The following is a 17,651-nucleotide window of genomic DNA, read 5'->3' as shown; positions in this document are numbered from 1 at the left end:
TTGCCTTTGGTCGTTTTTTTTACTGACCTTTTCAAAAGCCCACTTGTCATGTGTGTATTCAGCATATTTGTTGATGAAACCATCCAAACTCTCAGGGATGATAGTACTACAACACAAAACATCGACTTGAGTACACCATAGACATAACTTACTACACAGTAGCTAAAAGCAGAGGTACTGCGAAATATTCATGAAAATATCAACACTTTCCATTGATACTGTATCTTATCTAAATTGTTTGTGTTTTCTCAAGGCCTTCCTCCTATCGGTTTACTCTCCCTTCATCTCTCCCTCATCTCACCCCCTCATCTCGCCCTCTCTTCTGTCCATAATTTTCTCTCTCTTTCAATCTCTCTCATCTCACTCTCTCCCATTCAAGGGTCTCACTTTGTGGTCTCCACTGGTTTGGGATCAAAGTTTCCCTCTGCATCCACCGAGACTTTCTTCTCAGTCTTGGAGGAGTAGCTGGCATCTACATAATCTGGAGGAATGGCACCAGAAATGGCACATATGCACGGCATGGCAATTTTGAACAGCTCAGCATCAAATTTCTGAAACCAGAACCAGATGACATAGTGAAATATTTCTACAATGATCTATCAACGTTTTCTTTTTGTATTGGAGCCAAACATTTCCTGGTGACTAAGGTATCTCTGATTGATCAGTGTAATAGTGTAACCTTGTGGGCCAGGGACTCAAAGATGCCCCAGAACAGTTTGCGGGTGAGATGCAGCTCCTCCTCTGATGACACTCCAAAGTTGCCCCAGCCGTTGGGCAGGCAATAGTACTTCCAACAACGCTCATAGTGATTGGTCAAAAGCTGCAGCCAACAAAAGAACATTATGAGATCAGTGAGATGATGCATACTAACATCTGGATGATACGTACATTATCTTGATACGGCTATCTTCATTCCTTTGTTTTGATTCTATAAAGGTTTGATTGTCTAATGTTTAAGTCATGTCCATACCTTAAGTGGCATTTTGGCATATTCATTGAGAATTGGTACATCAAATACCAGCCTTCTCAACAGGTGTTGTAACATGGATGGCCGTAGATTTCTAAGAAATAGACACAAATAAATAAGCGSACGTAAATACATTATCAAGCATGGTTAAACACCTCACTAAAAGTTCACTGTACAAACAGTTTAGGGAAGAGAACATGTCATGTCCAGGAGACATTAAATTATAGAGGACAATTCTACTGACACAATGCAGAAAGATAGACTTCAGATAACAGCTCATGGTAAGTCCAACTCACTTGCACAAAGCCATGAGACACTCCTCAATGACATCTCTCTGGGCCTTAGTGAAGGCTCGTCCGCGGGACAGACGGTAGATGGTGTGCAGCATGGAGTCGATCATGATGGCCCGGTGGTCTGTGCCGGCAAACAGGAAGGCACACTTGGTGATGAGGGGCAGCACGGCCAGAGAGAGGTAGCGGTTCAGAGCCAGGGCCATCTCTGTGGTGCAGAAAGCCGCCTAGTYGGGAGAGATCCATTTAAACCAGGGATGGGCAACTTTGTTGGGCGTGGGGGCCACAAAACAAATTGCAGGTCTGCGTACCCACATCCTTACCCACACAGGCAGTCAAAGCCAGCCCTAGCATTTTTGGGTSACTAAGTGAAATGTTGTTGCCCCCCATTCCCCCACTGGGAAAACATTTTAGAGGCCCCCCCTTTTGAAAGCATTTTTTAGGTTTTAGAGTTAATTTCCTTCAATTCTACACATTTTGCGAAGGGGAAGAGAGAAACGTTTTTTATTTTACAGCTAATTTCCTACAGCTCTGATCGAGAGTGACTAACAAAATCAACGGGGGCCCCCAGGTCAGTAATTCCATCATGATTACTACAAGTTTAGATAGTCTAGCGGCCAGCTAACTTACCAAACTAAACATGTTTTGCTGAGATGAGCTAATTGAGTGACTGCCAGTGACTGACATAACAAGAGAAAAACTGCTGATACACAACCACATTTTGAAATTGCACCTTGTGTATTCTACTATTCTAACTCTCAACAGTAATCCACTGGACTACAAAAGCGGGTCGCCATTTGCCCATCCCTGATTTAAACCGTCATATTCTCTGTGTTCAAAAGACCACACACTAACTCAATTAAAATGTTGAGACACATTTTTAATCAAACAATATGCTGATATGCCAACAAATTAGCTGTAGTTCTGTTTACAGTCAATAAATGCTTAGTGTCTCACTCCTGCATAAGAGCAAGTTATTGCCTTATGCCATGTACAGTATATGAGTAGTGAGATCGAGAGAGGCTGACTCACTGTGTCCAGAGAAGCAGCTGCCCTCATGTCAGGCAGGAAGCCCACCTCCAGCACATGGAGCAGGAAGTCCTGGTTGTCAATACCATACACTCTGTCAAGGAACAGCACCATGGGAGCCTTGTGGTCCGGCACAAAACTGGAAGACATCTTGGGTTCAATGATGCTGTTATCTAGACATCACAAAAGACAGAGGGAAGTTAAAGAGGAGAATAATGCTAGGACTCACATCATATTAACACTTTTGACTACAGATATAATATGGAACATATCACGATCAAACTAAACTAAAACCATTTTTTGTTCTGTTTCATCATCAAGACATCAATACTCCCTTTCCTTGAGCCAACACAACAGTTAATTGAACCCAAATGGTTTCCCCTGTGGCTCACCCTTTCCAAAGTCTGGGATTTGGACAGACAGGGTGATGACTCCCACCAGGTCCTCTATGGGCACCAGGGACCTCAGGATGGCCCTGATCCTCAGCGCCTCACCCTTCCCAGCCTGGATTAACTGGAGGATGAAGAACAAATAGCAATGTCTTAGACTGAAACAGCAGCTAGCTAGCACAATTCCATAAGCCTRGGCTTCTCTCTTAAGGTTTCCCAARGCTCAGTACTCACATGCATCTCTGGAGCGCAGCGTCCCAGCAAGTCAATGAGAGCTGAGTAGAAGGACATGATGGCATTCCCCAGATGCACCTTGTTCTCCTCATGCTGCCCCTCTCCACCAGGGAACCTACCAGGAGAAAGGAAAAATGAATACATGTAGGCCCAAAACCTTTGAAAGGAGAACATGTTCTAATCTACTACACCAGTTAAGACTAGATAGTCAATCATCAGAGTCCCTAAGCGGTTTGGCGCTTACATGCCGGGGAAGCGCCTGTCTTTCTTGACAGTGGGGCCGTCCCTGGCAGGATCCTCAGAGATCTTGATGGCCTCCTCTATAGCATCCAGCAGGCCGTTCCCACCCTCTCCTCTCAGAGCCGGGCCAAAACACTCTGGCCGACGGATCAGAAGACGCACCACCACATTGGCATTCTCCTCTACGCTCTCTCCTATGGGGGACATGGAGCCAAACCACYTTCAGTGATGAAGGACAAACAGAAAGACAATACCAACAGCAGTGTATTCCATTACATGAAGCCAACAAACACAGACCGTTGACAAAGACAGCAAAGCGGAGGAAGTCCAGGTATTTCTCTCCGCCACAAGGGTTCCAGCCAATGTCAGGGTAACCCTTAGCCAGGAGCTGGGGACAGCTCTGAAGCCCACAGCCTGCAAGGTACTTCACCACCTGGGAGGAAAAACACAGGGCAAAAGAGCAAGAAAGAGTGATGACCAATGTGCTGCTAGATCAGAGAATGTTCATGTGGGTGCTGGGGGTGTCCAACCTTCTCCAGGTCTTGTTCCTGTAGCGCCAGAGCCAGCTCATTGTTATCAATACAGGATGCTGCAGCTACGTCTAGAGGGGTGGAGCCACGCATTCCTGAAAGACATCCATGACACGTTCAGTTTCAACACACAGCAAAACAATTCTGCCTTCAGAGGAATTATGTCGACCTTTCTTTCCCATTTATACAAGAATATAAACTTGTATTGGAAGAAGATATCAATGTCCCTCACCAAGGCCAATGCCACTGTTCTGAAGCAGGTAGCTGAGGTGATCGAACATGGAGCGTTGGTTCTGACGACTGATACGACAGAAGTAGCACAGGAAACGACAGCAGTTGGTGACCATACGAGGGAATCTGATCTCCTGCAGAAGAACACATGAAGGGTGAATGCACTGACTACAGTGTAAAAATATGTTACACATTTGAATTTGCAGACAAGCATTGATCCTGTAGTTATGAAGCATATAACCACTTTACCTTGGAGTCGCCACCACCCAGCACGTTGACCATCACCTCCATGACAGTCTCGTGCATGCCCAGCGCTCGCATCAGGTTGGGGTGCTGATAAAACACTTTGTTGCTCATGATGTTCCTGATGGAGAAAGAAGGCTCATGCTGATTCTCAGTTCCTCCAGTATACTAAAGCAATAAGGCCCGTGGGGGTCTGGTATATGGCCAATATACCACAGCTAAAGGATGTTCTTCCGCATGACACAATGCGGAGTGCCTAGATACTTTCAAATAGATCTTTGTTGACTGTTGCTGGGTGTTATCGTCGTCCCTCAGCACCGGCCTGTACCCTACCTGCCCTAAGCTCTCTCCTGGCCCCTTACACTAAGTCTGAATTTGTCCTGCTAGGTGACCTAAACTTGGACATGCTTAAACCACCTGATCAAGTCCTCAAGCAATGGGACTCCCTAAATATTTCTCAGATTATTACCAATCCCACAAGATATGACTCCAAACACCCAGAAAAGGCTACTCTCCACGATGTTATCCTCACAAATAATCCTGATAGGTATCKGTCTGGTGTTTTCTGAAAAGACCTTAGTGATCACTGTTTTACAGCCTGTGTTCGTAATGGCTGCTCAGTGAAACGACCAGTCCTGATTTGTCATAGACGCTTGCTAAAAAACTTTAATGAGCAAGCCTTCCTTCATGACCTGGCCTCTGTAAACTGGTATAGAATCATCTCTGTCGATGATGCTTGGATGATGCTTGGATGATGCTTGGATGATACTTGGATGATGCTTGGATATTTTCAGTGATATTGTTGACAAACAGGCCCCCATAAAGAAAATGAGAATTAAAAACAGGTTCAGCCCCTGGTTCGACAGTGATCTTGCAGAGTTACTCCACCTCAAGAATTCCATTTGTCGAAAGGCTCGGCACACGCATACTCAGACTGACTGGCTCTCGTTCAGGCAAATGAGAAATAAGTGCACTCAGGCTATCCGGTCAAAGTTAGTTACTTTAAGGAGCAGTTCTCTCTCTCTGGGTCTAAACCCCAAGCAGTTCTGGAAAATGGTTAATGACCTGGAGAATAAACCCTCCTCCTAACAGCTGCCCATGTCCCTTAAAGTTGATGATGTGGTTGTTACTGACAAGAAGCACATGGCTGAGCTTTTTAAATCACCACTTCATTAAGTCTGGATTCCTATTTGACACAGCCATGCCTCCTTGCCTGTCCAACATTTCCTCATCTCCCAGCCCTTCTAATGCGACTAGCCCTGATACTCCTCCCTCTTTTCCCCTCTGCTACAAAGTTTCTCCCTGCAGGTGGTCACTGAATCCAAGGTAGTAATGGAGCTCCTTAAACTTGACCCTAAAAAACCATCTGGATCAGATGGTTCAGACACTTTCTTCTTTAAGGTTGCTGCCCCTATAATCGCCAAACCTATCTCCGACCTCATTAACCTGTCTCTCCTCTCTGGGGAGGTTCCCATTGCTTGGAAGGCAGCCTCGGTTTGTCCTTTATTTAAAGGGGGAGATCAAGCTGATCCTAACTGTTATAGGCCTATTTCTATTTTGCCCTGTTTTTCAAAAGTGTTGGAAAAATGTGTCAATAATCAACTGACTGGCTTTCTTGATGTCTGTAGTATTCTCTCTGGTATGCAATCTGGTTTCCGCTCAGATTATGGATGTGTCACTGCAACCTTAAAGGTACTAAATGATGTCACTATTGCCCTTGATTCTAAGCAATGTTGTGCTGCTATTTTTATTGACTTGGCCAAAGCTTTTGATACGGTAGACCATTCCATTCTTGTTGGCCGGCTAAGGAGTATTAGTGTCTCTGAGGGGTCTTTGGCCTGGTTTGCTAACTACCTCTCTCAAAGAGTGAAGTGTATAAAGTCAGAACATTCGCTGTCTCAGGCACTGCCTGTCACCAAGGGTGTACCCCAAGGCTCGATCCTAGGCCCCAACCTCTTCTGAATTTACATCAACAACATCGCTCAGGCAGTAGGAAGCTCTCTCATCCATTTATATGCAGATGATACAGTCTCAGCTGGCCCCTCTCCGGATTTTGTGTTAAACGCTCTACAACATTTACATTTACATTTAAGTCATTTAGCAGACGCTCTTATCCAGAGCGACTTACAAATTGGACAAAGCTTTCTTAGTGTCCAACAATCTTTCTCTGCCCTTAACCTTGTTCTGAAAACCTCCAAAACAAAGGTCATGTGGTCTGGTAAGAAGAATGCCCCTCTCCCCACAGGTGTGATTAGTACCTCTYAGGGTTTAGAGCTTGAGGTAGTCACCTCAAGTATGGCTAGATGGTACACTGTCCTTATCTCAGCACTTATCTCAGCACATATCAAAGCTGCAGGCTAAAATTAAATGTAGACTTTGTTTCCTCTATTGTAATCGCTCCTCTTTCACCCCAGCTGCCAAACTAACTCTGATTCAGCTGACCATCCTACCCATGCTAGATTACGGAGACGTAATTTATAGATCAGCAGGTAAGGTTGCTCTTGAGCGAGATGTTCTTTACCATTCGGCCATCAGATTTGCCACCAATGCTCCTTATAGGACACATCACTGCAGTCTATACTCTTCTATAAACTGGTCATCTCTGTATACCCGTCTCAAGACCCACTGGTTGATGCTTATTTATAAAACCCTTTTAGGCCTCACTCCRCCCTWTCTGAAACATCTACTGCAGCCCTCGTCCTCCACATACAACACCCGTTCTGCCAGTCACATTCTGTTAAAGGTCCCCAAAGCACACACATCCCTGGGTCACTCGTCATTTCAGTTCGCTGCAGCTAGAGACTGGAACGAGCTGCAACAAACACTCAAACTGGACAGTTTTAGCTCAATCTCTTCATTCAAAGACTCAATCATGGACACTCTTACTCACAGTTGTTGCTGCTTTGCGTGATATATTGTTGTCTCTACCTTCTTGCCCTTTGTGCTGTTGTCTGTGCCCAATAACGTTTGTACCCTGTTTTGTGCTGCTACCATGTTGTGCTGCTGCCATGTTGTGTTGCTACCATGTTGTGTTGCTACCATGCTGTTGTCGTCATGTGTTTCTGCCATGCTATGTTGTTGTCTTAGGTCTCTCTTTATGTAGTGTTGTCTCTCTTGTCGTGATGTGTGTTTTGTCCTATATTTTTATTTWATTTATTTTTATTTTTAATCCCAGCCCCCGTCCTCCAAGGAAAACTTTTGCCTTTTGGTAGGCCATCATTGACTTGCCTAGTTAAATAAAGGTTCAATAAGTAAAATGAGCCCTTAGCCGTGGTATATTGGCCATACACCACACACCCCAGAGGTGCCTTATTGCTATTATAAACTGGTTACCAACGTAATTAGAACAGTAAAAYAAAGCATTCAGAGCTAGAACCACCCAGTTTATAATGTCTTCTCTGTATCTTTCTAACTGTTCTCTGTACTGACCCGATGCTCTGGATCAGGAGCCACTCCTCCTCGGGGCCCATCTGGACGATGAGCAGCGAGCGGATCTGTCCCAGGCACTCCAGCAGGTCCATGGTATCCTTTATGGAGATGGCGTTGATGGTGTAGGCCTTGGGCAGGGCCCGGATCAACTCCCCCAGCCCGTCATACTGACGGTGCAGCAGGCTGAACATCAGACGCACCAGCTCAGGGTTCTGGATAAATGACTCCTGGGCCCAGTGGACCATGGTGTGGGAGATCAGCTCCTGGAGGGTGCCTGGAGGGGTGGTTATGGAGGAGGGACATCAGTTAATTGATTGATTGTCTGTTTTTTGTTGTGTTAGTGATAAAATCATTGTAACCTGAAAATAATTGATTGCTGAAACCGAATAAAACTATCCCATGGCAACTAGACTGAGATTGATGGTACATTTTTGGCTTGATTTTACCGTTTTTCACTGGGACAGCTGATAGAGAGTGAGACTCACTGGGTTTGTTCTCCTCCTCAGGTTCCTCCTCCTCTACCTTCTTCTTACGGAGGTGCCTCAACTTGTCCAGCATTCGGAGGAGTCGTCCTTTGAAAGACGTATCCAACTTCTCCTCTACCTCTTCCTCTTCGATATGTACACCTGACYTGACATCAGGGGTGATAAATCATTGACATTAGCTGAAAACTTTTCATCTCAACTATTGGCCCTCTTTGATATACAAGTGAAATTCTAAGTTACATGTGGAGGTATGAGCTTGACTGACTGCAGTGAAACAGCAGGTTCTTGTGAAAAGCCTGCAGGGCATCGCGGACCTCGTCAGGCACAGGACAATCCTCATCCTCCGCAATGTTCTTCAAGTTCATCAGCATGTTGARCTGCATATCAAACAGAGACAAACAGTAAGATGTTGTTACCTTTCATGTACTGTTACAAGTGTGATAGTGTACTTATTCCTCCGGTATACAGTGACTGAGGCGGAGGGTACCTGCTCCTGTGGTGGGGAGCGGAACTCGCGGGTCTTGCGAGCYGTCTCAGCAGCGCTCATGGTGTACGCCAGCATGAGCTCGTTGTAGCGGGCTCTCTGGTTGGCCTGCACCTGGCTCACAAACTCGTCTGAAAAGGCTATGATGGCCTCCACCCTGTGGCGCAACTCACAGTCACAGAAATACTGCAGCAGAGTGCACATCTGACCAACAYAGAGAGAATGACCTGAGACTTAGCGGCATAGATTAGGGTAATTCATCAAACTAAGGAGGATAGTGAAAGTTACAGCAAACTGAAAAACACACACCTGTAGTTTGACAGACTCTGGAAGCTTCATGTGCAGTAATCCCTCTTCCAGACCTACTTGTTCTTCTGCCTCTCCAGGCTTCACCTCCTTCTCCGTCTCCTCACCACCTTTCTCTCCATCCACTTTCTCTCCGTCATCCTCCCCCTTGTCTTCCTCTTTTTCTATAGGCTCCAACTGCTCCAGCTCTGCCTCCATTTCCTCATCTTCCTCACCCATCCCCTCATCCTCCATTTCTGTTTCATGTCCGCTCTCTACTGCTCCCTCCTCTTCTTCCTTCACCTCCAACCCCTGTTCTTTGAAGGCCAGTGATTGGTCCCCCTCTCCCTGGGCAGCAGCCTCTGCCTCTCCACTGAACACTGTGGGCTCTATCATCTTCAAGATGTGCTTGACATCTTCATTCTCAAACACACCCATGATGAGCAGGGTGCTGATGAGCTTGAGGATGGGGACAAAGTGGAACTCAACACTGCCTCCTACAGGATCCCTCATGGCTTGACCACCATCCTGGACAGCTTCTGTCAGCATGGTCAGGGCCTTCGCCTTCAGCACCTACAGGAGAGAGAGACACACTTTCATGACCACCAGTCAGTTCAAACAGAAAATCTTTCCCCTCTCCCTTCATCAGCCTGGCCCAGTGTTGCAAAACTCCCAGTTTTTTTCTCCAAAAATATCGGTTGGAAGATTCCCGGATTCAGGAGGGAATAATGAGGAAATCTGGAATCCTCCAACCAGGATTTCTGGAAAACCAGGGAATTTAAATTTAAAGTTTAAAGTTGCAAAGATTGCAAACCTATGAGGCTCCTTACATGTAGGGGGATGAAGGGGCTGAGGGTGTAGATATCCAGGTCTGTCCCTACAAACCCAGTGGGGGAGAAGTGGAGTTTGGGGCGCAGACAGGTAGTGAGGCCCACCCCTGGTAAAGCATGGGATTTGTCAGTGTCTGAGTTGAGGTTGATGCTGCGCGTCTCTTCAGTCATGGGCACAATGAACTCCTTATTGGTCATGAGGCGGTTCCTCTTGGCCGACTCCAGGTGCATGCTGATGAGCAGATCGTAGTAGCCGCTCCTCATTGGTCCAGGCAGGTAGGTGTTCTCTATGGCGTAGAATAGCTGGGATTCGTCAACATGGCTGCACAGGGCGTGAGCCACGCGGTTGTTCCCCAGAGCACAGACTGAGCCGTACAGTTTCAGAGTGTGGTAGTGGAACTTCAGCAGGTCCATACGCTCCGACAACTCCAGGACGTCAATACATCTAGACGGGACAGAGGCAGAGGACAGTATGGTCCAAGGCTGTACAGATTTGGACAAATCTATTGCATCAGAGCCAAAATGTCTCCCGTTTATATGTCTTTCCCAATACTATAGCTAAGACTGAAATCCATTTCACAATCAAACACAATAATCTTCTGCTTAGATGTCAGCAATGGTGGCAGTGTTCTGACCTGTTCTCCTCAGGGATGTGCAGGGCCATCATGGTGAGAGGCTCTCTACACTCCACCATCCAGCCGTGCATATCGTTCATCACGGTCGTTCTCTTGGTTGACGCAGCCTGGGACAGGGAGTGGTTTGGGCTGCGCTCCAAATGACTGGGTCAGCATCTGGACATCCAGCCTGGGAGGACACTGAGGGACCGGGTTCTTACGCTCACTGCGGAACATGGCTGCTGAAATAGGCATGATGTTCTGAGGAGAAAACAAACACTTACATTGGCAGAGTAGAAGGTGGCGTCTTGAAGTGAAATAATAGCTTGAGTAGCCTTGAGGGTAAAAAGACAGAATGAAATAGAATCAAAATCAAATCAAATGTATTTATAAAGCCCTTCTTACATCAGCTGATATCTCAAAGTGCTGTACAGAAACCCAGCCTAAAACCCCAAACAGCAAGCAATGCAGGTGTAGAAGCACGGTGGCTAGGTAAAACTCCCTAGAAAGGCCAAAACCTAGGAAGAAACCTAGAGAGGAACCAGGCTATGAGGGGTGGCCAGCCTCTTTCGGCTGTGCCGGTGAGATTATAACAGAACATGGCCAAGATGTTCAAATGTTCATAAATGACCAGATTGGTCAAATAATAATATCACAGTAGTTGTCGAGGGTGCAGCAAGTCAGCACCTCAGGAGTAAATGTCAGTTGGTCTTTTCATAGCCAATCATTAAGAGTATCTCTACCGCTCCTGCTGTCTCTAGAGAGTTTAAAACAGCAGGTCTGGGACAGGTAGCACGTCCGGTGAACAGGTCAGGGTTCCATAGCCGCAGGCAGGACAGTTGAAAACATCCATAACACTGTAAAACGCAGACAGTGGAGGAGTAACACTGAAAAGCAGACAGTGGAGGGGTCACACTGTAAAACGCAGACAGTAGGAGGGGTAACACTGTAAAACACAGACAGTGGAGGGGTAACACTGAAAAGCAGAAGTGGAGGGTATAACACTGTAAAACGCAGACAGTGGAGGGTAACACTGTAAAACACAGACAGTGGAGGGGTAACACTGAAAAGCAGACAGTGGAGGGGTAACACTGTAAAACACAGACAGTGGAGGGTAACACTTAAAACGCAGACGAGGAGGGTAACACTGTAAAACGCAACAGTGGAGGGGTAACACGAAAAGCAGACAGTGGAGATCGAAGGGTAACACTGTAAACGCAGACAGTGGAGGTGGGTAACACTGTAAAACCAAGACAGTGGAGGGGTAACACTGTAACGCAACGTGAGGGAGTACACTAAAGCAGACAGTGGAGGTACACACTGTATAACGCAGACAGTGGGGGTAAACACTGTAAACGCAGACAGTGGAGGGTAACACTGTAAACAGCACAGACAGTGGAGGGGTAACACTGAAACACAGACAGTGGAGGGGTAACACTGTAAAACACAGACAGTGGAGGGGTAACACTGTAAAACACAGACCAGTGCGAGGGTAACACTGAGTAAAACGCAGACAGTGAGGGGTAACACTGTAAAACGCGACAGTGGAGGTGGTAACACTGTAAAGCAGACAAGGGTAACTGCAGCAGTGGAAAGACACTGTAAAAGGCCAGACAGTGGAGGTCTTAAAGGTGGTAACACTGTAAAACACAGACAGTGGGGGACCAATGGGGTAACACTGTAAAATGCACAGACCAGTGGAGGGGTAACACTGAAAGCGACAGGGTAGGGCGTAACACTGAAAAGCAGACAGTGGAGGGGTAACACCTGTATAAACCAGGACAAGTGGAGGGACATAGCAGACAGGGGAGGGGTAAACTGAAAAGCAGACAGTGAGGGGGAACACTGTAAAAGCAGACAGTGGAGGGGTAACACTGTAAAACGCAGACAGTGGAGGGGTAAAACTGTAAAACGACAGTGGAGATCACCTGTAAAGCAGACAGTGGGGTAACACTGTAAAACGCAGACAGTGGAGGGTACACCTGAAAGCAGAAGTCGGAGGGGTAAACACTGTAAAACGCAGCAGGAGGGGCAACAGTGGAGGGGTAACACTGTAAAAGAGAGAAGTGTGAGGGTAACACTGAAAAGCAAGACAGTGAGAGGTAAACTAGGCACCTGGTAACTACTGTAAAACCAGGATCACGTAAACACTGAAAAGCAGACAGTGGAGGGGTAACACTGTGAAAAGCAGACAGTGGGAAATGAAACACGTTACAACGCAGCACGTAGAGGGGTAACACTGTAAAACGCAGAACAGTGGAGGGGTAACACTGTAAACGCAGACAGTGGAGGGGTAACACTGTAAAACGCAGACAGGGAGGGTTACGTAACACGTAAAAGCAAGTACATAGGAGGAGGTACATGTCAGGGGTAACACTGTAAAACGCAGACAGTGGAGGGGTAAACACTGTAAACGCAGACAGTGGAGGAGTAACACTGCTAAAGCAGACAGTGGAGGGGTAAACTGTAAAACGCAGGACAGTGGAGGGGTAACACTGTAAAAGCAGACACGTGGAAGGGGTAACACTGTAAAACGCAGACCACTGTGGAGGGGTAACACTGTGACACGCAGACAGTGGAGGAGTAACACTGAAAAGCAGACAGTGGCAGAGGTAACACTGGTAAAACACAGACAGTAGGATAACACTGTAAAAACAGACAGTGGAGGAGGTAACACATGTAAAACACAGACTGAGTATGGGGTAAACACTGTAAACAGCAGACAGTGAGGGTAACACTGGAAAGCAGACCAGTGAAGGTGACTGAAAAGAGTGAGAGGGTCGGAACACTGTAAAACGCAGGACAAGTGGAGGTAAAAAACACTGTAAAACACAGACAGGAGGTGGTAACACTGAAAAGAAAGAACAGTTGGGGAGGGTAACACTGTAAAACACAGAACAGTGGAGTGAGTAACACTGTAAAAAGACACTGTGGAGGGATAACACTGTAAACAATGCAGACAGTGTGAGGTGGTTATACACTGTAAAACACAGACAAGTGGAGTCTCAGGTAACACTGTAAAACACAGACAGTGGAGGGTAACACTGTAAAAACGCAGACAATGGAGGCCGTAACCATGAAACACAGGACCAAGTGTAGGGGTAACACTGTCTAAATCTCCCAGACAGTGGAGGTACACCTAAAAACCAGACAGTGGAGGAGTAAAACTGCAACAGTAGACACGTAAACGAACAGTGATGGTACACTGTAAACCAGACGGAGGCGGTAACATGAAAAGCAGACAGGTTGGCAAGTACATGAGCAACCAGTGGGGAACATTAAAACACAGACAGTGGAGGGGTAACACTGTGTTAAAACGCAGACAGTGGACGGTCAAGGTAACACTGGTAAAACGCAGACAGTGGAGGGGTAACACTGTAAAAAGCAGACAGTGGAGGGCGGTAACACTGTTAAAACGCAGACAGTGGTGGTAAACACTGTAAAACGCAGACCAGTGGGAGAGTACACCTGAAAAACTAACGCAGACAGTGAGAGAGCGGGAAAACTGTAAAACACGCAGCAGTGACAGAGGAACACTAGTAGAGGTAACACTGAAAAGCAGGAATGTGGACAGGTGTAAACCACTGGTAACATAAAACGCAGACAGTGGAGGAGGTAAAACTGTAAATGCAGACAGAGGCAGGTCGGTAACACTGTAAAAACGCAGACAGTGGAGGGTAACACCTGTTAAAACGCAGACACGTGGAGGCTAAACTGTAAAACGCAGGACATGAGGGGAACACTGTTAAAAAGCAGACAGTAGGCAGGGTAACACTGTTAAAACGCAGACAGTGGAGGGGTAAACACTGTAAAAGCAGACAGTGGAGCGGTAACACTGTAAAACGCAGACAGTGGAGGGGTAAACCACTGTAAAACACAGGACAGGAGGAGGGGTAACACTGTAAAACGCAGAACAAGTGGAGGCGAGTAAAACATCTGAAAAGCAGACAGTAGGTGAGCGGGAACACGGTAAACGCAACAGGAGCAGAGTACACTGTAAAACAGCAGACAGTGGAGGTAGGTAAACACTGTAAAACGCAGACAGTGGAGGGGTAACACTGTAAAACGCAGACAGTGGAGGGGTAACACTGTTAAAACGCAGACAGTGGAGGGTAACACTGAAAAGCAGACAGTGGAGGGGTAACACTGAAAAGCAGACAGTGGAGGGGGTAACAGACTGAAAATGCAGACAGTGGAGGGGTAACACTGAAAAGCAACAGTGGAAGGGGAATTCATCGAATGATGTTCTGACCTTGAGCTTCCCCAGGTCCACTTGCAGCATGTTCTGACTGGAGGGCAGGACAAAGACAGCTGGGAACAGTTTAGTGTTGGGCTCCACCTGGAACAAACAACCACAGTGTTACACAGGAAGCCACAATGGAAATTAGATTTCCAGCTTTAATGTGTTATCCTTGAATTGTATGTGGAGGCGTCTCTTATCTATGTTCTTAAAATTGTCTAATAAATTCAATCAATCAATCAATCAATCAAGCCCAGAGCAGTTTGTATTATTAGTCCAGTAACCCTTGGCATGCTTCTGAGTAATGAAATACAAATCAAATCAAAGTGTATTTGTCACGTGTGCCCGAATACAACAGTTGTAGACCTTACAGTGAAATGCTTACTTACAGGCTCTAACCAATAGTGCAAAAAAGGTATTAGGTGAACAATAGGTAGGTAAAGAAATAAAACAACAGTAAAAAGACAGGCTATATACAGTAGCGAGGCTATAAAAGTAGCGAGACTACATACAGACACCGGTTAGTCAGGCTGATTGAGGTAGTATGTACATGTAGATATGGTTAAAGTGACTATGCATATATGATGAACAGAGAGTAGCGGTAGCGTAAAAGAGGGGTTGGCGGGTGGTGGGTGGRGGGACACAATGCAGAATACATGTTTACACTGAACACTGCATCTCACCTGGTAGAAGGTGTTGATCTCTTTCCCATTGGCTGTGAAAGTCATGAGTCCTGTGTCCAGGTCAATAAGGCAGCCAATCACAAAGTCCTCCTGACTGACACGGGTCTGCTGGGAGCTGCTGAACTCCCCTCCCCACACCATGTAGCAGTTACTGCGCTTCATACTGAGGGAGGCATGAGAGACAACATAGGAAGATATTAAGGTATTATGTCTTTGTGAATACTGTGCATGTGTGTGTGTGCACAGGGACACGTTACTCACCTGTCATGTATGTTGCCTTTGTCATCTCCCACGGTGACTGTGACATTTCTTACTTTGCTGAGGTCAAAGTGCAGGTCGTATTGGTGGTAGTCAGGGGTGATCCAGCCTACCCACACCCCGCTGGGCTCTTGTCCCGCAATCACTCGCACTGAATAATAGTACTGAACACAGAGAATGTGAGCAGAAACATGATTAACAAGGAGTTGAACTACCTAAAACTAAAAATGAATAAAAAACAAACATATTTCCAGACAAAAATGTCCCAGTGAAGAGAAGTTAGGTTCAGACACGAGGATCTGAAGAGATGTTAAAGTTCATACTGTGGTGGTGTTGAGGATGATGTCATCGTCATCTCTGTCGTCTGGGACCACTTCCTCCGTCAGACGAGGCATGGTGGGAACAACAGGTTGCGGAGTGAAAGCTGCCTTCTTGGCCTTGAACAGGAACCTGAGGGGAACACACAATGTCAGCGTAGCCGGGCCGTTGGGCCTCCTTTTCAAACAGGATTGAGAAACATGACGACGATTACAGTTAAAGTGCCCGTTTTCAGGCATTCATTCCATTTCTTGTCTCCAAACATGAGAGTTGTGGTGTCTCTTCCCAACAGAGAGTTGTGACCTATCCTTCTCCACCAGAGAGTGTGACCTATCCTTCTCCAAGAGAGTTGTGACCTGTCTCTTCTCCAACAGAGAGTTGTGACCTCTATCACTTCTCCAACAGAGAGTTGTGACCTGTCTCTTCTCCAAAAGAGTTGGCCCTGTCTCTTCTCCAACAGAGAGTTGTGACCTGTCTCTTCTCAACAGAGTTGTGACCTGTCTCTTCTCCACAGAGAGTTGTGACCTGTTCTCTTCTCCAAACAGAGTTGGAACCTGTCTCTTCTCCAAAGAGTTGTGACCTCTCTCTCTCAACAGAGAGTTGTGACCTGTCTCTTCTCCAACAGAGAGTTGTGACCTGTTCTCTTCTCCAACAGAGAGTTGTGACCTCTCTCTTCTCCAACGAGAGTTGTCACTGTCTCTTTCCAACAGAGATGTGACCTGTCTCTTCTCCAACAGAGAGTTGTGACCTGTCTCTTCTCCAACAGAGAGTTGTGATCTCTCTTCTCCAACAGAGAGTTGTGACCTGTTCTTCTCCAACAGAGAGTTGTGACCTGTCTCTTCTCCACAGAGAGTTGTGACCTGTCTCTTCTCCAACAGAGAGTTGTGACCTGTCTCAAGCCTATCGTCTGTCTCTTCACTAATCTGACCCCTACTCAGTACTGACCCCTTCTTCTTGCTCTTCTCTGTAGAGGCATCTTTCACATTCTCTCTTCCGTTGACGGAGATCTCCTTAGGCACAGAGGGCTCCTTCTCCTCCTCCTTCTCTGTGCGGCTTGGCAGACTTCTTCAGCCACTCAAGTCAGAGTCGGGGTCCACCTCCAGGACCTGGTCCTCGGGGATGGTCAGGGTTCGTGTCAGGGGGGTGGTCCCAGCCATGATTTTAAAGGTTCGTGGAACTCCACGGGCATACTGAGCTCAGGAACAACAGATCGGTTTGGCATTCTGAGAGCCGAAGGTCTTGTGGGTCAGTTTCAGACAGGGAGCGTTGTCCACCGTCCCATCCACACGGGACACCTACACAGGGGACGTGGGGGAAAGGGCAGAAAATCACATACTGAAACCCACAGAAGAAAACATTTGAATGTAACGTGTTTTAAATGGAATTATAAAATATAGAAGGGAAGCCATTCCAAGACACTGTTGTTGAACAACTATGCTGTACTGTACATCAACGTGAGGGTGTTCTGTAGGAACAGGGATGAAACTGGGCAGGCTCTTGCTGAACCACATGGTGATGTCTCTCTTCATGTTGATGCGAAGGGTTCAAAGCCCTCTGAAGGCCACAGATGGTGAAGTAGCGCAGGCTGCTGACGTTCTGGCCAGGTTGAGCCGGCAACCTGAGACAGGCCAGACTCACACACAGGGATAAAACCTGGAGACCGGCAGATGTAGTTTAATGAATAACACTCATCTAAAATCAGCAGATCCATCCTACAAGGATTTACCTCCAATCCCAGCAGCCTCCCCATTCGTCACTCATCCCCAGCAAGCCCCCTCCCCATTCGTCACCTCCAAGCCAGCAGCCTTGCCCCCATTCGTCACCTCCAAGCCCAGCAGCCTCCCCATTCGTCACTCCAATCCCCACCCAGGA

The 17,651-nt window shown here is 46.7% G+C and overlaps 1 protein-coding gene across 1 annotated transcript in view; it reads right to left on the bottom strand.

Annotated features, from left to right (window-relative positions):
- Positions 1–17,651, bottom strand: part of LOC111964257 (ryanodine receptor 1-like) — an 85,073-nt gene that overhangs the window by 43,450 nt on the left and 23,972 nt on the right. Inside the window, 25 exon segments of the mRNA XM_070443671.1 lie at positions 28–106; positions 388–551; positions 680–820; positions 971–1,061; positions 1,264–1,484; positions 2,290–2,459; positions 2,679–2,799; positions 2,910–3,024; positions 3,154–3,343; positions 3,447–3,582; positions 3,680–3,774; positions 3,912–4,044; positions 4,160–4,274; positions 7,583–7,856; positions 8,068–8,208; positions 8,333–8,444; positions 8,555–8,755; positions 8,861–9,409; positions 9,667–10,111; positions 10,302–10,439; positions 10,441–10,541; positions 14,533–14,619; positions 15,204–15,366; positions 15,465–15,625; positions 15,785–15,911. Coding sequence (XP_070299772.1) covers positions 28–106; positions 388–551; positions 680–820; positions 971–1,061; positions 1,264–1,484; positions 2,290–2,459; positions 2,679–2,799; positions 2,910–3,024; positions 3,154–3,343; positions 3,447–3,582; positions 3,680–3,774; positions 3,912–4,044; positions 4,160–4,274; positions 7,583–7,856; positions 8,068–8,208; positions 8,333–8,444; positions 8,555–8,755; positions 8,861–9,409; positions 9,667–10,111; positions 10,302–10,439; positions 10,441–10,541; positions 14,533–14,619; positions 15,204–15,366; positions 15,465–15,625; positions 15,785–15,911 — 4,270 coding nt within the window.

This window comes from Salvelinus sp. IW2-2015, linkage group LG5, assembly GCF_002910315.2.
Source record: "Salvelinus sp. IW2-2015 linkage group LG5, ASM291031v2, whole genome shotgun sequence".
NCBI classification, from domain to species: Eukaryota; Metazoa; Chordata; class Actinopteri; order Salmoniformes; family Salmonidae; genus Salvelinus; species Salvelinus sp. IW2-2015.
Note: the sequence above shows the minus strand (reverse complement) of the source record. Positions and strands in the feature narration are given on the sequence as shown.